The sequence below is a fragment of the Phalacrocorax carbo genome, chromosome 22 (genome assembly GCF_963921805.1).
Source record: "Phalacrocorax carbo chromosome 22, bPhaCar2.1, whole genome shotgun sequence".
NCBI lineage: Eukaryota > Metazoa > Chordata > Aves > Suliformes > Phalacrocoracidae > Phalacrocorax > Phalacrocorax carbo.
In genome coordinates this window covers 1,271,783-1,285,583 of record NC_087534.1, presented here as the reverse complement: position 1 = coordinate 1,285,583, position 13,801 = coordinate 1,271,783, and the positions used below count along the sequence as shown (strand labels likewise).

The following is a 13,801-nucleotide window of genomic DNA, read 5'->3' as shown; positions in this document are numbered from 1 at the left end:
GTCCCCACTCACACGCAGCTTCCTACACGCGAGCTCTTAAAAATCACCCAGGCGGCCCTTCGTGGGGGAGGGAGGCAGCAGCGCCGCTCCCGACGCTGCCCCGGAGGGTCCGGCTGCTGCAGCGAGGTGCCTGTGCCCCGGGCTGGAGAAACGGGACCGGCGCGGCCGGAGGGCGCTGGGTAACCGAGGGATCCCCACAGGAACAGGCCGCAGCCACCTGCCGACCCTGCAGCGCGTCGGGGAAGTGGGGCGGGAGCATCCCCACATCCCACACGAAGCACCTTCGTGCTCTCCCAGGCAGACGGTGCTTCCCCTTCCCCTCCGAGCTCATCCCCGCTCCGGACAGATGTTCATCTCACGCTCTTCCCGTTAAACACCTGCGGAACGGTGGCTGTCTCGCAGGACGCTGAGAGGACAGACCATGAACAGCCCCTTCCCCAGCTCCAGCCCAGCGCCCCCAGCTCCTGCTCGCGTGGCGAGGCCGGCCCCGAACGCCGTGAGCCAGGGCAGGCAGTTGTGGGCAGGGGATGGCTGCCGGCCGAGGGACAACCCTGGGCTGGCTGCAGCTTTGGCCAAAAGGGCTTCATGAGTAGCTGCCAAGGGAACAGGAAACGAGCTGAGAGATCACAGACCCTTTTACGTGGGGTTATTCATTAGAAAAGATATCCCTGCTCCCCCGTGGGCGCCGGCCAGGGGAGCAGCAGAGCCCCGAGTCCCCGGGTGGGCTGTGCGAGGCGGCTGGCAGTCTGGCTGAAGGGGCAGGCAGGGCCGGGGGCTCACTTGTGCTTGGCACGAGGGAACTCCTTCCTGCCCTTGTCGCGGCCCCCGAAGTAGCGGACCCGGTGGATGGCCTGCAGCTGCCGCTCGATGGTGGCCCTGATGTCCACCTCGTCGGGGATGTGGACGTAGCGGACGTTCCTGCCGGTCACGAAGAGCTCGTCCAGGCGGGACACGGCGCCCTGCCTGTCCGTGAAGGTCACCTCGGCCAGGCGCACGTTCATGAAGGCGTCCACGTTGATGACGCGCCCCGTGGCCGTGCTCTCATCGCGGAGGTCCACGGTGGTGACGTGGCCGCGCAGGCCCTGCAGCAGGATGACCAGGCTGTTCTCGGCGATGGTGCGCTCCTTGACGGAGTGGCTGACCTCCATCGCGCGGCTGCGGTGGGGAACAGGGAGACGCCGTGCAGCGCCCGCGCTGGGCGCCCGCCTCACCTTGCACGCTTGCATGCACACACACCGCCCCTTGCACGCTCACCTGCACGCTGCCCCTCGCCCAAGCTGCTCACGCTCTCCGTGTGCCCCCCGTCCTTGCACGCTGGGGCCCTCGCTGCCCGCTCCCCTCGCGCCCCCCGGCACGCCGCCCCCTCCCACCACTCACTCGTGTTGTCCATGTGCCCTCCCCTTGCACGCACATACAAACCGCTCTCCCGCCCTTGCACACTCACACACCCACCCCCCCCCGCACGCTGCCGTGCTTCCCTCACGCCCCCTCTCCCCTCACCCCCCCCCCCCCCCGCACACTCACACGCTGCCCCCTCCCCTCGCACACTCACGCGGGGCCGCGCTCCCCACTCTCCCGCGCCGCTCCTCCCCTCGCCCCCCCGCCCGCCGGCAGGAAGGGGCGGCCCCGCCTGCGCACTGCGCCCCGGCCCGGCCCGGCCCCGGCCCCCGCCCGCCCCCGGCCCCGGCCCCGGCCCGCCGCCCGGCCCCGGCCCCCCGCTCGCAGCCGGGCTGTGCGCAGGCCTTTAATGTGTCTCAGAGCCCGTCCATCAGCGCCAGCAGGTCCTCGCCCTTCCCCGCACCCGCCGGCCGCGGCTCCGCCACCTCCAGCTCGCCCAGGATGCGGGAGAGCTCCGCCCGCCGCGCCGGCTCCTGCGGGAGAGAGCGCGCCTCAGCCCGCCGCCGCGGGGGCACTGGGACGTGCCCCACCTCACCTGCTAACGGGGCCTTTACTGGGATGTACTGGGGGGGCACTGGGGGGTGTGGGGACGTGCCCTAGTGCCCACTGACCCAGCGGCGCTGGGGGTTACTGGGACGTGCCCCACCGCCTACGGACTGGGCCTTTACTGGGAGGGAGTGGGGGGTACTGGGGGGTACTGGGGGGTATAGGGACATGCCCTGCAGCCCACAACCCAGCTGGTGCTGCAGGGTACTGGGATGTGCCCCACAACCTGCTAATGGGGCCTTTACTAGGATGTACTGGGGGGCAACTGGGGTATGGAATGTGCCCTGCCACCTGCTGATGGGGCCTTTACTGGGATGTACTGGGGGGGCACTGGGATGTGCCCCACCGCCCATGACCCGGCCTTTACTGGGATGTACTGGGGGACACCAGGGGGTATAGGAACGTGCCCTACAGCCCATAACCCAGCTGGTGCTGGAGGGTACTGGGACGTGCCCCACCACCTGCTAACGGGGCCTTTACTGGCACATACTGGGGGAAACTGGGATGTGCCCTACAACCCACTGACCCAACCTGTGCTGGGGGTCACTGGTCTTGCCCCGCTGCCTGCTAATGGGGCCTTTACTGGGATGTACTGGGGGTACTGGGACATGCCCAGCTGCCTGCTGATGCCCATGAACCCCAGTAAGAAGGGCTGCAGGCGTTAGGCTGTAACCGCAAGCAGGCGAACGAACTGGTAAGGGTTCTCCATCCTCTGCAGCTAAAAACTTGCTCTAATATTTGTCATGTTTCAAGTTCTCTTATTAAATAGTCACCAAATCCATGGGCTTAGCAGAAAATACTGCATTACTTATTTTTGAGCTTAGAGGAAATGGGAAAAATGTATTTTTTAAGTTACTACTCTGGGTGAAACTCAGTTCTTAGCGAGGCTGAAATGATGAGAATCAAAGCTCTGAAGCGCACTGTACGTACCTGTGTGGCTTCTATGTTGATAACCTTGTAAGATAACTCCTCTGGTCTAGTCAGTGCAGCATGTCTTGATTAAAAACATGAAAAGAGTGCTTAATCTCATGATGACATAGAAGTAAACTACAAAAATCAGATTTCATGAGGCTCCCGTAGGCATGAAGTTTGGACAATGTCCCTATCCCTACTAGGCAAATTGATGTATTGACCCCAGTTTGGAGACTTTTCCCTGTCTTAGATTTTTTTACGCTAAGTGTAGAACAGCAGGAATATCTGTAGTTGAGATTAAAAGTAGGTAAAAACATTGTGCAGAAATCACATCACAAAAAGTCTCATTATTACCCTTGTGCTCCCTGCCAGGAGGGGGCTATGGTGTTCAAGCCCACCAGGCTCATCACCTCCAGCAGTTCTATTCTTATCTCTGGAATATGTACATGTATTTGGGAGAGAGGAGAACTAAGAGGCCTGCAGGGATGCCTCTGTTCTGTGGGACAGAACTAAGCACAGATCGTCACCTCCTGCTGACCGCCAGCGTCACCTGGAGGGAACGCAGGGCCGTGTGTCGCAGGGGACACCAGGAAGGGAAATGGCTCTCCTTGCCGACAGCCTTAATAAAAAGGCCAAGCCAGGGACACTGCTCTTCTGTTCCTGCAGGGACCATCTGGACCAGAATTAGAAAATGCTGAAAACCTGCTATTCTGCCCCTAAAGCTGTTAAGGGCCAGCTTCAGTCCCCTGGGCTGTCCGCATGGCACACGACAAACCCCAGACCAAGAAGGGCTCGAGCATACTCTTCCTCGTCGTCAGTTGTGAACAAATTCAGTCGGAATCCTGTCTCGCTGCCACCAGGTTCCTTGATCTCCAGACCTCCCAGCAGCCTGGCCAAGAAGTTCAGTTCCTCTTTAGCGAGAGGGTTAGGGGCTATATTCTCCTACAGAAAACAGCAACGGGTTCAATGGTCAGGGTACCAGGGCGATGAGGACTGTCATAATTTTTGTGTTTTCTGATATTACATAAATGTTCTTCAGAGTGATATAAATACAGTTCTGCATTGTTAATGGTACAGATTGTGCACATAACTAGTAATTATCAGCTATATTTTTAAAATGGTTTCTTGAATTTATAGACCCAGGACAAGATAATTTTCCAGCTAAATTGAACAGCTGACAAATCTGTAAAACCAGCTTTCTGTTTTCTGGAGAGATTAAAATAGGAAGCAAGCGCACCCTTGCATAAGCCTGCGTGTAAGATCCTTTAGGAACACGTGCCCTTCCCCTAGCTCAAACAGGGCTGTGGAGGATTGGAGGGGGGCTCTGAGAAGAACAAAACAGGTTCCCCTGAATTTATCCCGTAAGTGCAGACTAAAGAGATGGTTATTGTTTCCCTGAGAAAGGGGACGAATGAAGGGGAAGACAGTGCAACTGTTTAGTAAATGACGTGGAGCTGACAAATGTGGGTGTTTCATTCAGCATCCCTGTCTATTAGGAGCCGAGGGAAGCAGAATATAAAATCTAGTGGATGTGGTAAAGAAGCTGCTCAAAGGAAATGCTCCCACCACGTGTGACCAGCTGCCTGACTCACTGACACAGACTAGTTAACCTATTAACCAGCGACAGGAACAGAAAAGCACTGACCTTTGCACGGGATGCGACGTTTTTGGATGATCCTGACATGTGCGTCTCTACTGGCCGACTCACACTGTACCTAGAGAGAAGAACACACGAGGAAGAGCAACCCGTTACTTATATGTGATACTGGAGCTGGAGGGAGCAGCACAGGATCCAAATATGATTTTAGGATATTTTTCTGAAGACGGTAAATAACTGAAATGAGAAGTTACAGTTCACTTCTAAGGAGTATCGAGGCATTAAATGTATGAGCGACAAAGCTGTAAGAACGAACACTGCTTTCTCTGAGTTCTGTGAATGGAAATGTTACACAAGACAAACATGGAGGAAAGAAAGGGTTTCTTGAACACAGTTAAAATTAAATTACGTTTCGCAGAATATGCAGTACCAGACAAGAACACTTCACTCAGCTCTACTGTAGACATAAATCAAACTTTTGCTCTTTCCACAGCTCTCTATATACATCTATCCACACGCGTTCTGTTTCAGGCCACCACTTCATAAAAAAGTCAAGCTGGTAATAGCAGAAGAGGCAAAAAGAAAAACACAAGGCTGAAGAGGTGCTTCTGAACAAATCCATAACCATCAACAGTTACTTCATGTTTCTGTGTAGGACAAAAATGACTTACATATTTGTTCCAAGTTTGAGGACTCTATCTCCATAAAGCTCAAAAGATCCTTCCCTTTGTGGAGTAACATAATTCCCATCAGTGGTGAACTCAGTTCTTTTAACTTCATCTCCATTGCGATTAAACATCCTTAAAAACAAGTCATTATTGAAACATATTTAGTAGTTTTATTACTGATTTTCAGTGCTTCCTCTGCTTACTTACAAGAGAAATGGGGATAAAACCCCATTCTGTATGTTGGTAAATGGATAAATGACTAATGGCTAATTTACTGGAATAGAGAATGCCAGAAACAGCTTAGGACTTCATTCCTGGGTCCCAAATCCTGCCCTTTAAATAGTACTTACTGGAGGTTCAGCTATCCGTGCAACATGAATGACAGACTAAGCTCGATTCCTATCAGACCTCTGGGGCTGACTGTTCCTCCGTGAGCAGCCGTACATGCAAGGCACTGCAAACAGTATAAGCAGCGGTTCAGAATTCACCTGATGAGTCCCGGAACTTCTGTACCCCAAGGAACAGGGCCTGATATTGGCAGCACAAAGCGACCGTTAGAGTTTTGCACTTTATCCTTCAGAAAGATAGAGACCTGCAAAAGAATATTCCACCTCCTAGAAAATCAATTACGTTATCTTCTGATCTGACTTCTTTGAAGTCTGACCTTGCAGGCTTCCTGCCTAGGCTCGGATTGGCTTTCTGAAGATTTTGATGTGTTTATAGAGACTATGACACAGTCCAAAGCCAGTAATGTAGACTGTGGCCCAGGGGATGGGCACACTCATGTAACGTTAAAAAAACAAACCAAAACAAAACAACCTGTACTGTTTCTGCACTTGAGTACGATCAATTTATTTAGCGTATCAAGCCCCACGACTTCAAGCTCAGGTTCTCAGTTTCATATAAAGTTTCTACTAAAAGGAAAAATATATTTATCAACTAGCAAATCTGTACTAGTAGATATTCCCTTTCTTCATAGTTTAGTGCTATTGTAGTAAACGTGCTCAATTTGTAGAATTTTGAAGATTGAAGCACATCAAGTTGACTGAAAAGCGTAAGTAACAAACCCAAACATACAGTGCAATTATGACCAGATTCCTTCGTATTCCAGCCACAAACTCCCCTCTGTTCTCACTGACTAGTTATACTGGGCTCTTACCCTTATGTGCATGTCCTGAAAAAAAATGAGGAGTGTTTGCCTGATGAGCTGAAATTCACCAGCAGAGAGACAGCTGTACGTCTGGAAAAGAAAAACCGTCATGTAAAGGTGGAAACAAGCATATCAGAGTAGTGCTCGCCAAAACCAGCATGTGTGGGGCAGGGGAAGCCGAGATGATACAAAGGGGGCTGCTGGTCATTATCACTCATTATTATCCGTGACTAAGAGTCTGATTTAACTTCTGCTGAAGTCAGTGGAGACTTTGATCAGGCTGAATAAGCAGTATATCGGTTTAAACTGGGCCAGGAGAAAAATAACCCTTGACTTGTAGACACCTCCTACTCCAGAAGCCCTTTGGAAACATTTCATGACTTTCCAGAACTCTTAACATTTTATGTAACGCGTTACCTGTCACTGGGATGCTCATATTTTTTGTCCAAACCATTACAGCAGCTACATGAGCAAAAGTTGCTAACCAGGAGGCCACTTTGTCTGCCTCAGGTTAGAAAGAGGGGGAGATTATTTGGATGGTTCTCTGAGACTGAGAACATATCAACCTCCACACGAGATATGGCGCTTACTGATGTAGTAGATAGTCTCTAAGATTAGCTTGGAAAAGAAAAAAAATCTCAAACAACAGCGTGTCCCACCATTTTCCTAAGGATTCTTACTTCAATCAGCTGTCGGAAAGTTTCGTCCACCTGGTTCAGAATGCCAGGAGAATCGTGTACAAAATCCTTGATCGCATCCAGGTGATTGAATGTGACCAGCAGAATGTCTTTGGGCCGAGGGCACAGCAGCACTTGGTATTTGAAAGCCATAGTCATAAGGTCATACAGCTGCAAAGCAACACGAGGAAGTTTTGGTTCCGTCACCACACGGACAGCGACACCGCTGAGGTAACTTCATGTTGACGTAGAGGGGGTTTAGACACTTAGGCTAGCACCTGCCTATGGTAAGAAGGACCATTTTAGCTTTGTTTCCTAAGAAAATAAGGCCTCTGCAATCACACCGTCAGCCCTCCTCCCGGTATCTCCAACTGTCTTTAAAACTACTGCCAATTTCAGCAACACTGGCACCGGGTAGAGGTCTCACGGGTACTCCAGTTCCTACAGTGTTTTTCAAAATTGCTGGATATACTGTTTGCCGGGAAAAACTCTTTAACACCTGCAACTGCAACACAGTGTCAATATAGAAATATATGTATTTATACACACCCACATAGGTATATATTTTTAATATATATAAAAAAACCCAATAGAGACTGCTTACTGAACCTCTTAAAATCAAACATTTACATATTAAAGGAGAAATACTTAGTCCTGAAGTATCTGATACTACTGTGGGCTTCCCCAAAGCTTCCTTGGCTGAGAAGCATTTTTACAAAGCAAATGGAAAGAGGGCTGTTACAAAATGCTTCAGAATTACCGTGACATAAAGCCATGCACTAATTATCACAACTGGGAGCTTGTGAAGGGTAGCACAGAAACATGGCACAGTCAGACTGGGCGGGCAGTGTTTTTTACCTTGTCCATGCTTGCCTGGTTCAGTCTCATGATGGAAGCATGGGCTAGCCGGTCATACACTGTTCGCAGAGCTTTCTTGGAATAGAGCTCCTGTGGTTTAAACAGCTCTTCCATAAATTTTTTATTGAACATGGTTGTGATGATGTCATTCATAACTGTAAAGACAAAGAATCTGTTTTGTGCTTCAGAAACAGCACATTCATCTGATTCATTTCACCCTGAGAACGCGGACACTGAGAGCTGCGAGGGTTGACACGACGCTTACCTGTGACCACCAGGCACGTAGACAACAAAAGTAAAAAGGAGGAGGAATATTGCTTCTTAATGTCAACATTTTTCTCAATCCCACATCAGCCTAAGTGAGCAGCACGATTTCTGCTGAATGTCCCCAGGGGTGGAAATGCTGCTTAAGCTGTAGGCAACAAACCCAGTATTCCAGTGGGGAGTAAGACTGGGTTTGTTGCCTTGTTTTTACAGCAATGGTTAGCACTTTCCCCTTTTTAAATAATTTTTTATAGGCTACTCTGGCACGTATTATCTATAAAAGCTACAGTTCTGCTTCCCAAGAACACTGTTTTGCATCGCTCTAGATTTTTGCAGACTATAGCTAGCTGGCTCTGCCTGTTCTCTCTTTAGCCTTTGACGTTATTTGTTTATTTTTCCCTTCTACACAGAAGCTCCTGAATGATTCAAGGCTCCTTGAAGCATTTGTGTTAAACGGATTAACACTTGACAAGTATTTAAGGAAGCATTTATACCACTGGGATCTAAGTCAGGCCATCCAGGGCTCTTACACAGCAACATCTGCAGATATTAGAGCAGCTCAAAAGAGCAGAACTCTAAACTCCCTTACGCGTGCTTCATTTTTTTGGTGTGAATTTAGACATGGAATTGTTATGCGACTTACTCAAGAGTATGTAGAGACTAGGAGTGCTTAGTATAAATGCTGTACTCTGGTTATCGAGCTTTTAGTGCAAAGAAGAGGGAACATTTTGCAGTGATTCAAGCAGATGCAGTATCTTAGCTTTTGTGCTGGCTCTGATACTTTTATCACATACCTGATACACTCTACAGAGTTATCATAAATAAGCATTTATTCCTCTATCAAAAAATGTTAAATAAATATTTCAATTCATAGACTAGTGTGCAAGCATGAATTTTCCTAAGCAGGTGACCGTTACTGAAGCGCATAATGCCAGCTGGTTCTTATGGGTTAGAAAAATCTCAGCAGAAGTAATAGAAAAGGTGAACAGACACGGACTGGTAGCGTTCAGCTCTTGGAGGTGCTGCTGCAATCACCCACCGGTGGGCTGGGCCGCCGGCTTTTCACAGCTGTGGTACTGAAGCTACACAAACAGCCAAAAGAGAGTTCGTGCCCCAGCCGCTTCCTCCTTTCTTGGATGGTTAACTCCCTGGGCAGCATTGCTAGGTACGCTGTAGGCACGGAGAACCTGGACACGGATCGCTGTTTTCCTGAGGGCAAGAGCCTTCTGATGAGATTCTCTCTCCCTGCTTAAACCTGATGTTTGCAGGTTTTCTCCTGCACTGGTGTACATCCCTGGTGGCACACACATTTCAGCATCCGTTGCACTGTACCTAACGGGGCTCACTAGTTCCTGGTTTAAGTACCAAAACACTACAGACAGGTCTCAGCTCAGTTTCTGAGCAGCATGGATTACAAATACACTTTGTAATTACAAATGGGAAAAAAAAAATCCCTCCTCTTCCTCGCTTCTTTTCAAGTAAACCCTCCATAAAACAATCCCTACTTGCAGTCTGAGGAAAAATCCTCACTTTTTTCAGCGGAGAAAATCAAATACAGTGTATTAGTACATATTTCATTTTGCGAGTCATCAATTATGACAAAAATAGGAACTTTTGCCCTCTACTGCTGTCAAGAAAATATTTTTAAGTTGCTTGCATATGTTGTCTGCACAAAGGCTTCTCCTCCATCTTCGGAGAGTCACTAATAACCAAAACTGTCAGGAGACAGACAATGTCCCAGTACGCTGACTGTAGCTGGTAGATATTCACAACAGAATCGGAGGATCTGCGTTAACCACACATCCAGCCTTACATAAATTATCTTCTGAAATTAAAACCTCTTGTGCTGGCTATAAAAAGAACTGAGAAAGACAATAAAAAAATCACGGTAAAGGGCAAATCTCACACGGTACGTTTGATAATGAGACAGCAAAGAGATCTCAGAGCACAGGTAGTCCCTAGGGAGGTATTTACACCATTCTAATGACAGAAAATAACAAAGAAAGGAGTGTTAGCTCAGGGAAAATGGCACGCCAAGCAACATAGCATAAAAGCAATTTAGCAGAGAGGGGTTTCATCAACTGGGATGGGGTGAGGGAAACCAAGTATAGACAATGCAATGGACAGAAGAGAAGCTGAGGATTTACGGTGGTTTTCGCCTACACGTGCCATGTCACCGGTGACAGACACATCCCAATGTCTAGTGTGCTGTCACATAATATGGCTCGGATGCATGACATGAGACAAGAGTCTTTATGCCTGGATTATGCTCATGCTCCTTGGAGGACATTCAAGGCAGCAGAGGGAATGTTACGAGTCCAAAACAGTCACACGTTCTACTTTCAATTGGTTTATAGCCTGTAACAAGGTCAAAGGCAGGCGAAGCCGCCTTGTCATAGCTTCGTCAGCAACAGACGGCTGGTGACCCTATGTAACTCCTCAGAGATCGCCTCAAGAGCGCTGTCCACGGGCTAACGTTTTTCTCTCACAAGAGAAGCTGATGGGTCAACATAGGGTCTGCACCTGTGCCGCTACCATCTAAATATGATAAAGTGGAGTTTTATACAACTCGTCACCATTTTGGATGTGATAAAAGAGGGGTATGGAATCTTTTAGACTTCTGAGATATTAAACACTGGTAAAAAGTGTTCTTGGAAACAGCACATAATGATAGCAAAAAAAAAAAAGCTGGGGCAAACTCCAGGATATCAGTATTTACCTTCAGGAAATATTCAAAACCTACAAATGATGCTTATTTTGAAAGACATGAATCATAACCCTGATCCCTCTTAAAAAAGGGCTGCTGAAAAAGTCACTGAAAGCTCTACTCATGTTCACCTAGCAAAAACCCTGAGATCATTTGAGAGATGTATTTCCTCACCCAGCTCCTTACCGCAGCCCTCTGCTGGAGGCTACCGTGTCAAGGCAGAGTCCAGAAGGAAACGCACGTCACACCTCAGCAGCTCCACCGCAAAACCCAATGACTGAGCTCAAACCCACCTTCAGGGATAATTTCAGTCAAGATGAGCTTGGCTGAAGGGTGGGCACCTGCTCCTTTGTGATCGCTCTGCTGCACGGGTGGTGACCACCAGCAGAGATGGATAAGCAGCTAGGCTGGAAATGTCTTAAACCTTTCCTGGAGTTCACCTGTCAAAATCCTAAGCAATGAATTAGAAAAAAAACCTTAGAAAAATGCAGTATGCGTAATATTCCTGCATTTAATCAGAGAAACAACCTTCACAATGTTCACACAATTACATGCTTGCATTAATATGATGCTAGAAAAAATATAAATATCATTTTGGCTAGAAAGACCACTATGTTAAAAAGTTCTGATCTATTTATAGTCTTGGTTAAATTAGCAACTTACTTCTGAAGCCATATGGTTTTGAGATATTGCCTATTTTTTTCTAAGATCTACAGCTAAAGTGCATTTTAATGAACAGACGAGTGTTATTATTGATCTTTGACACTATGACTAGAAGGCTGTAGGAACAGCATACAGTGTGTTCACGTACGATGAGCCTCATGTGTGCATGTAGTGGTGTTCATCTACTGCATGCAGCTAGAAGATTACAGTACCTCGTTTCCTGTCCACATCTGTCCATTCATCTACACGAAGCATATAAAACAAAAACATCAGTTCAAGAAGTAAGAACAATAGTTTCAAGGAGAATAAAAGAAATAAACTGAAAAAATATATCTACCTAACGGACTTTGTTTTTTCTCATCAGCACTTGGCAAGAACGAACTTCTGTTACTTGACATCTTTCACTTTCAATGAGCACACAAGAGATGAAACCTTGCCCTCCCCTTGAAAAAAATCTTGTTGCTTCAACAGAAAGAAAATTTTACCCTTGACTGAATCTTATCATGTTTTGCCTTTAGCTTGGAAAGATTTCGGCTGTTTTTTTGCACGTACAAGTGAAAAATATTTGAGTGAACAGTTTTAAGGATTAAGAAACACCTCAGTGTCGATGAAACCACATCCCAGTAAAATTAATGCCTGATTTTTCAGCAGATAAAATACACGCGTGGATAAACTAGTACAGATCTTATTCTCCTGCTGAGATATTCCACCGAGTCTGGCTAATTTAGTTTAAGCTCTAAACTTAGACCTACATGAACAGTAGTAAACTTTCCCCAGATCATTCTCTGAAGACACACACGAACAACTAAAACTCGCACTGCTGTAACGAAACCTTTGCTATTGTTTAGCACTTCTTCCTATCGGATTGGCAGGAGAAGAAAACAAATGTAACAGCCTCTTCAGTACGGAGTTAGTACTGAGTTGATTTTTTATTACAAAAAACCTAAAGCTTCCAGCAACACATTCCCCACCCAGGACAGAGAGCTGCAAGAATTTTTAAAAGCAAAGCAATTTTAATATTTAAGTGGTAAACGAAGAGGTGTTCAGCTGTAAGCCGGGTTTTCTGTGAACACGCAGGGCTCCACCTTCACAAAACGCTAGACTGACAGATTCTTACAAAAGCCAGACAAGGATTTCAGGAGCCGTTATTTATGTTACTTGAAGTTTTTCTTAACTGCGCGTGCTTCTGCATAGGCTTTACAACGTTATTCCTGGAAGCTACCTCCAGCTGCAAAGCAATCTGGCCTTCCTGAAACAGCTCAGGAGCTGGATCGAGACGCCCCGATCCTGAGTTATTTTGATCCCAAAGGTATATTCCCGAAGCTCTGGCCTCTGAAGTACAGGAACACTGGAAAGTATTTCAGCTTCTCCCCCATCTGTGTGCGCCCCTTAGCCCCGGTAACGCCTCCAGGCCGTTACTGCCGCGGGAACTCCGCGAGAGCTGATCGACCCACCGGGCTTCGGGCGAGGGAAACGCACACGAGCAGCTGCCGCGGCCGCGCGGGGGAAACCCGGGGGCGGCGGTCGCGACGCCCCGCTGCTCTCCAGCACCCCCGGTGACAGCCGCCAGCCCGCGGGGCCGGCACCGCTCCGCCGGGGCGGCCGGGAGCGGGGCCTTGCCCGGGGGCCGCCGCCGGCCGCGACTCCCCGCCGCTCTGCTCCGCGCCAGGCAGGGGCGGCCCACGGGCCGCGACCACCGGAGCGACCCCCGCGGGGCACGGGACCGGCCCCGGGACGGCCCGCCCCCCCCCGCTCACCTTTGCGGGCCTTCTCGCCGGGGATGCTCTGGGCACGGAGGCGCTGGTCCAGGATGTAGAGCATCTCCCCGCCTAGGTTGAGGAACAGCAGCGGCAGCGTCCGCGCCGACATGGCGACCACCAGCCCCGCCGCCGCCGCCGCTACCGGGCAACCGAGGGGCCAATCGGGAGGCGCCGCCTTGGCCGGTCGGCGTGCAAGCCCCGCCCCCGCGCCTGCGCAGAGGGTCCCGTGCGTGTGCGAGGCCCCAGAGGCGCGCGAGGCCCCGGCAGCGCCAGGGCACGCCTTGAAATAGCCGCTTCCGAAGAATTTATAAAGAAAGGATTAAAATAACAATACCATTAAAAAAAAAAAGAGCTCAGTGCTACCAGGAGCCTCCCCAGATAACTGCGTATCCCACGGTCAAGAGGAACTTGGGGAAATTTTGTTAAAAGCTGTGGAAAGTTGGCCAACAGGCGCCGCCGCAATCATTAGTAACTCTCCTTGGTTCGGTTGCCACCCATCACCCGTTCAGCAGAACACACAAAATCACCAAGTTCGGGAATGATGGAGGGAGGGTGGCCAGAGAACGAATATAAACATGCAAGTCCACTGGGAAATTCCAGA

General features: G+C 49.2%; 2 protein-coding genes across 4 annotated transcripts; both read right to left on the bottom strand.

Annotated features, from left to right (window-relative positions):
• Positions 1–617: 617 nt before the first annotated feature.
• LSM10 (LSM10, U7 small nuclear RNA associated) lies at positions 618–1,868 on the bottom strand. 3 transcript variants are annotated; one of them, XM_064471564.1, is made up of 2 exons: positions 1,802–1,868; positions 618–1,155 (listed from the first exon to the last, which is right to left on the bottom strand). In XM_064471564.1, the coding sequence occupies exon 2, from the start codon at positions 1,146–1,148 to the stop codon at positions 777–779; it is 372 nt and encodes a 123-aa protein (XP_064327634.1). In that variant the 5' UTR covers positions 1,149–1,155; positions 1,802–1,868; the 3' UTR covers positions 618–776. The 3 variants fall into 3 exon arrangements, with proteins under 3 accessions (XP_064327634.1, XP_064327632.1, XP_064327633.1); XM_064471562.1 differs by lacking the exon at positions 1,802–1,868 and adding an exon at positions 1,553–1,650; XM_064471563.1 differs by lacking the exon at positions 1,802–1,868 and adding an exon at positions 1,525–1,595.
• OSCP1 (organic solute carrier partner 1) lies at positions 1,706–13,399 on the bottom strand. The gene is made up of 10 exons (XM_064471556.1): positions 13,198–13,399; positions 7,807–7,961; positions 6,952–7,119; positions 6,281–6,361; positions 5,610–5,713; positions 5,125–5,253; positions 4,502–4,571; positions 3,659–3,798; positions 2,875–2,938; positions 1,706–1,871 (listed from the first exon to the last, which is right to left on the bottom strand). The coding sequence occupies exons 1-10, from the start codon at positions 13,307–13,309 to the stop codon at positions 1,755–1,757; spliced, it is 1,140 nt and encodes a 379-aa protein (XP_064327626.1). The 5' UTR covers positions 13,310–13,399; the 3' UTR covers positions 1,706–1,754.
• Positions 13,400–13,801: the final 402 nt, after the last annotated feature.